At 32.6% G+C, this 6862-nt stretch overlaps 1 protein-coding gene across 1 annotated transcript; it reads left to right on the top strand.

Moving 5' to 3' along the window:
* The first annotated feature begins 557 nt into the window (after positions 1-557).
* LOC145119756 (small ribosomal subunit protein uS11x) lies at positions 558-2226 on the top strand. Its single transcript, XM_079055471.1, has 6 exons — positions 558-673; positions 1237-1356; positions 1459-1504; positions 1577-1662; positions 1754-1883; positions 1972-2226. The coding sequence occupies exons 1-6, from the start codon at positions 671-673 to the stop codon at positions 2037-2039; spliced, it is 453 nt and encodes a 150-aa protein (XP_078911597.1). The 5' UTR covers positions 558-670; the 3' UTR covers positions 2040-2226.
* Positions 2227-6862: the final 4636 nt, after the last annotated feature.

Below are 6862 nucleotides of genomic sequence, written 5' to 3'. Positions count from 1 at the left end.
GCAACTAAGCAGCCAAGGACGTGGTTGCTATAAGCATCAATAGTCCCGAACACATCATTAATGATTGTCCAACGTATGGTACCGTGAGAAAAACTCAAAGAAACCGATCATAAGTGTTGAATGTGTACAAAACAACAATGACTTATTTTGCAACAAAAAAATATTCAATGACTAAATGTGCAAAAATATATTAATGACCAAATGTGTATAAAACGATAAATATATTATCCTATTAAGTCATTTTTTCTGGTTTATCCGGAGTAGTCGGTCATAAGGACTGAATGTTTATAGTTAAATAAGTTGAAGGGGACAAATGTGGAAAAAAATATAAAAATTAAAAATATATTATCGTTTTAAGTAATTATCCCTAACATATTCCCTCAAATCAACTAGTTTGTTTTCCGGTTTAATACTATATAGTTTGCTTTGCGTTTTAATACTATACTGTATAGATCAGTACACAACAAATTTTTTATTATTAAAATTATCGAATTTCTTTTTATAACTTGACCCAATACACTTACAATCATCGGGCCCAAATCGTCCTAATCCAACCCAAGTTTTATTCTTTTTCGTTTAAATAACACAAAACCCTAAATCCACCCTACCTGCCATCGGACATAACTTTTGCGATACAGGGAGAGAGAGGAGGAAGAAGGAAAACGCAGCCATGGTAATGAATCTCTATTTCGCAATTGATCTGTGAGTCTTTGGAGCTACTTGTTAAAACGTCGTGGATTGTATTTGATTGAAGCTTGTAAACATAACGTAATGATTCGGGTAGATTGGAATTGTTAAAATTAGCGACATTTTATTTCAGTCCTATGCATCTGTGATCTTTAGGAAAGTTTTCCTTTTGTGAATTATAGATAATTTCATGTCGACATGAAGTGAAATATAGTAGCTATCTGTGATTTTAGGTACATATTCGTTAGATTATATCGTAAAAATGTTTTGGTCTCGACATACATTACATACGTGAGGCAGCTAATTGGTTGAATATAGATATTTTGTGTATATAGCATATCTAGCATATCTTTGCATCATCTTCTAAATTTACTTCATGTCATTGCATTTATAATAAGAACACAAACAGGTGATCAGTCTATGGGTTCGGGTAAATTGGTCTCTGTTAGGGAACTAATGTACTTGTTCATCCTTTAACAGATACCCCTTGAAAATGAATATTCGTTATTAATTAATATTTGGTTATGGTGTTTTGTTTGATTTTGATAGTCTAAAAGAAAGGTTCGGGAACCAAAGGAAGAAAATGTCACTCTTGGACCTGCTACTCGTGAAGGAGAGCTTGTATTTGGTGTAGCACACATCTTTGCATCCTTCAATGACACCTTCATTGTAAGAAGCAAGCAGCTCAATTCGTTTATATGATTTCTTTGTTTTCAAGATTAGTATTTGTATGGATGTATAATGTATATATTCTTTTTGTGTGTTTTGCAGCATGTGACTGATATCTCTGGAAGGGAAACCATGGTCCGGATTACAGGTATCATCATCAATTTCTAGCTGCAAATAATCTTTTTTTATTTATTTTACTTATTTTGTATATGTATACCAGGTGGGATGAAGGTGAAGGCTGACAGGGATGAGTCGTCACCCTATGCAGCTATGCTTGCAGCACAGGATGTCTCCCAAAGATGCAAGGTTTTTTTTTTTTTTTTTTTTTTTTTTCAGTTCTTTAAATCAAGAATTGCAAAATGTTTAAAAGGTTTTTTGCTTGATTTATGATTTATAGGAACTTGGCATAAATGCTCTTCACATAAAGTTGAGGGCAACTGGAGGTAACAAGACAAAGACACCTGGCCCAGGTGCCCAATCTGCCCTCAGAGCTCTTGCTCGTTCTGGCATGAAGATTGGTCGCATAGGTAAATATATTCCAAATTAAATTATGTTTTGGCGGATGGAACGGAATCTGAGATTACATTCCATGTTTTTTCTTTTCTGTGATTGCAGAGGATGTGACTCCAATTCCTACAGATAGTACACGTAGAAAGGGTGGAAGAAGGGGAAGGAGGTTGTGATGTGATGTGGGTATATGCAGCAGCTGTGTACTCAAATGGATTTATGTTGGGCCAACTTTTGTTTTTTGGGTTGACATTTAATGGGCAGATGGTTTGTTGAATTTTGGTAGACATATTTTGTTGTTATACTCTTTCTGTGCTGTATGGTGTTTAAGGTGTTTTTATTACTTCAAATATTTTAGTTTCATCCCCTAATTTTCGGCGGCTAAAAACTTTTTAAAACGGTATTCAGACTAAACCTTCATATATATGTTTTGGTAGTTAAGAAAAACTTATTACTGAATCTCACCTTTTGAAATATGTAATTTTAGAGTAAATTATAGAAATGGTTTGTCAAAACTGACATATTACTCATAAAACCATTGATTTTATGCTTTTCTCCATAGACGTGGCAATCGAGTTGTGTTGTGCGAGTTTGTGCTGTGTCGAAACTTTAAACGGGTTGAAAGTGTTTGACCCTAATCCGACCCGTTTAATTAATCGTGTTAATCCATTTATTTTCATGTCGAGTTTGTGTTGGGTTTCGTATGAGGAAAAAATTTATAGTTGAAACACTAAACATGTTGAAATAGTCGGAGTTGGGTAGGTGGAAAGAGTAGGAGACGGGGAGGCAAAAGACGAGATTATGAGGATGAGAAGTGGTCAAAGAGATTGTGTAGTTTGGGAGAGAACGAAAAAATTTAAAATGAAGTCTTGATTTAGACCGCTAAGTCATTTACACTTATAAAACGACTAAATTCAAAAGTTTTCTTTTACTTATTGTTTTGGTTTTGGATCCTTTTACTTTATTTAAAATTTTTAAAAAACTTGCATATAAATAAACGAATCATTTTCAAGTTGAAATTCTCAACTCTAACATTATCAGTTTAGTTTTCGTGTCGTGTTGTGTCGTGTCGTGTCAACCCGTTTATTTAAACGGGTTGAAATATCTTACCTAACCCGTTTATTTCGTGTCGTGTGAGCTTTTACCACCTCTATTTCTCCAAACTTCAAAGCTTTTCTCAATTCCATATTAGAGACTTTAGGTCCAAGCTTTTTTTTTAAGGTATTTAAGATTGCAAATTTTGTTGAATTTTTATAGGTGATAGATTAGGTATTTGGTTGAATGCTCATGTTTTGGTATTTGACAAAAATGCAGGTTTTCTTATTTGGAGAAATAAATAATGTTATCAGATTTTAGATTTTTTTCTTCATGTTTTCTGCTTTTGTTTTTATATTTACGTTCAAGTAGAGTTCTATTTTTTACTTGATTTGTGTTTTCTCAATGGTTAATGGTGACGATGGTCATATGATGGTAGTGATGCTGTGATGGTGGTGGTGAAGAGGATCATTGATGGTGTTTAAGTATATCCCGAATATTAATATAAAAAAAATCTGAGGAAAATAATAATAATAAATAGGGTTATTGACAAGAAGACACACTGAAGTTTTTTGTTTGGTTTTAAAAGGTCCTTAAAGTAAATTTCGTATCTTTGACCCCATTAAAGTGTGGAAAATTACATGACATTTTAGCAGTTGCGGAACCCTAGGGGCCTAGAGGGGCCATGGCCTCTTCGTTTTTCTGCTAGTATTAGTTTTGCAACATTCAAGTGTGTCTCTTAAAAATTATACAGCTCTTGCCCAACAAAAAAACAAGAAACAAACGATTATGCTTGGAAAAGGGGAAGGTTTGTGCTTTTTCAGGGTAAGAAGGGGTAGAGAAAATGCATCAAGCCAATGTTCGAGTACCAGGCGCTACGATGCTGAAGTAACCGATGCCATACTCCCAGGAAAAGCTCGAACGACCTTCAACAAAAGGGTACCTGTACCCGAAACCGACACTGGTGGGTAGGTAGAGAATACCTAGGGGGGCGAGACAACTCTCTAAGGAACTCGGCAAAATAGCCCCGTAATTTCGGGAGAAGGGGTGCCTCCTCACAAAGGGGGTCGCAGTGACCAGGCCCGAACGACTATTTACCAAAAACACAAGTCTCAAAGTGATAAAATAACAACCGATCAAATTTAGGTAGAAATAGGTCCGGTCGCATAAAACAATATAAGTAAACTTATAAAAAGTCTAAAAATATATACTTTAGATATCAAATTCAAGAAACCCTAGTAACCATCCGCAACTACTAATGTCCCCGATCACCTCTTACGAGTGGCTTACTGGTCCTCAACTTTCTGTCGGCCATGTCCTTCTCTCACCATCTTCGAGTCCCCGCCACTGCCCGAAACCAGCTTGTGTCGTTCTCTTGTATGTATTACAATAAATTTCTCTCATCTTTTCCTTTCTTTTTTTTTTCTTACCTTGGCTCTTTTCTTTCTCTTTTTATTTGAACAAAAAAAAATCAATATATTATAGAGGTGTTAATATGAAATGACATTGTGAATATCAAGAAAACTCTTAGCTGTAATGTGATAACGTGTTGTTATTGCTATGAATACTTTTTCTGATATGTTACGTATAAATATTACCACATTGTTTTTTTTTTTTTTTTTTTTACATTTACATTTACCTTCCCTTTTTTGTTTTAATCGACCCTTAGGAGTCGATTGTAATGCTTGTGTTATATAACTTATAACTTAATCAATTTATTGATATCATTCATAACTTTTAGTTTAATTTTATTTAATATATTTATAGTAAATTGTTTGTATAGTATGATTCATATTAAACATTTTAATCATCACGATTCCAAGTTAAAATTTGGTTTTTTGATTGGTAAATCTATCGAGATTTATTCAAGGATGTATTTTTTCCTTTAAATCAAGGATGTATTTTTCGTCAAAATGACTAGTCGTTCCAACTGTGCTTATTATTAATCCGGCCCCTTGGTTTCAATGCTCGTGTTCCGCCCCTGTATTTTAGAAGAAGCGAAGCGGTCACACGGTCATTAACTAGAAACCGTCTCTCTCAGTAGAGTCCCACAAACCAAATCACAAACGGCATTTGGATGTAAAGGTCACACGACATCCAATTCCAGTTCGTTAGTGTTGCTGTCACCGGTGTGCTTATCCCATAATCGTTGAAAACTATACATATAGAAAACTTTATATGATAATAATGGAGAATGGATCACATGTTAACCTAAGCGATTGAAAACTATACATATAGAAAATTTTATATGATAATGATGGAGAATGGATCACATATTAACATAAGGGAAAACTTGAGGGACCTAATTGTAATATTTTGTATTTTCTGTTTTTCAACCTATCTACTAGTATCTAGAATTATATCAAGGCTAGCATAAATAGAATAGTCATACGAGTAGTGGAGTAGGGAGTATTTTACATTTTTTTAGTCCATAACAATTGCTTGGGCATGATGTTGTATCTTTGGAGAGCCTTTCTAATTAGGACAAAGAGAACAACTTCCACTTGATCTAAAGAGTCTTATATTCAAATTGTTGATTTGATTTTATCAGAGAACAACATCATCTTCATCGCCGTCATCATTGAAGGCGGCAAATATTATCCTCCCAGCTAAAGCAGCTTAGTTTTGATACATATGCAAGATTATCACCGTGCTGGAAGCCATTTGCCCTTCCTTCCTTCTAAGGTATATTACTTCCTATTCATAAAATTATGTTTATTACTTTTTACAATCTATTTAATAAATATTTTTTTAACTACAAGTGTTTGGTAAATATATTCTTTTTACTTTCCTAAGTTAAAAAACTCAAGTAAAAAATTACAATATTTTAACCCATGTTCCTAGGCGTCCTTCACAAAAGAATATGTGAAATGTGAGATAATAATCATAAAATTCGAAAACAATAACATAATCTATCAAATAAATACTAATATTATAAAGTTGAACCCGCAGAATGAACAAAGATCACACGGACTTTTGGGTGATATGTTAAACAACTATGTTTTTAATGGTGTTGTTTCTTTTTGACGCAAGCTTTTATTGGACTTGTATGTTATTATCTTGAGGTGAGCAAAATCGATCTCGATCTTGAGTTGGTTTTTTTTTTCTTCAGTATTTGGCTGTTTTTGGACCGAGCTTTGAGTTGTTTTTTTCTTTTGTTTTTTATTTCCGATTTTATTTTATTTATTTATTTATTTATTTTTTCTGATCAAGTAGACAGGCTCATATTTTCATTTGCATTTTGTAAATCAAACTCACAATAATTCTAAAATTTCTACAGATAACACATCTTTCATTTAAAGTATTAAAGGCGAAAAGAAAACACACAATTTCGTAAAACAACCTCACAAACACAATCCTATATTTTTTTTTATCACACACACACACACACACATATATATATATATATATATATATATATATATATATATATATATATAATTTCAAGAGATACCTTGTTTATATTTTATCGATTCAAATCATGAAGGACAAAAAAGAAAATAAAAGTCTAAAAAATTTCATGTTCATATGTGATCCATCATTGAAAAAGATACACTAGTAATCTTTTGTCCAAATGAAAATCATATAACCAAGTTTGTACTTGATTTTTTTTTCTTCAAAAAGCAAAATTACAAGAAAAATCAAATACGTGCATTTTTTATTATTGATTTGATTATACATTTCATTGTGATTGTTGTTTATATAAGCAAATTGAAACAAATTTGTTATTCGATCAAAAAGAAAAAAAGAACGACCTAATTTCTAAAATTATAAGAAAATAAGGCACATAATAAGTTACAATAGCTCTATAAACCGACAATCACATTCAATTGCATTAACCAAATACATTTATACTTGTTTTAAACCGTATAAAAATATTTAATAGATTTTCAGACTTCACAACTCTATTTATACCACAAACAAAACTAGAAGATCATCACAATTTACAAAACACAATATCATC

Source organism: Lactuca virosa, chromosome 6 (assembly GCF_052849685.1).
Source record: "Lactuca virosa cultivar CGN04683 chromosome 6, Lactuca_virosa_CGN04683_v6, whole genome shotgun sequence".
Taxonomy (NCBI): Eukaryota; Viridiplantae; Streptophyta; class Magnoliopsida; order Asterales; family Asteraceae; genus Lactuca; species Lactuca virosa.
Note: the sequence above shows the minus strand (reverse complement) of the source record. Positions and strands in the feature narration are given on the sequence as shown.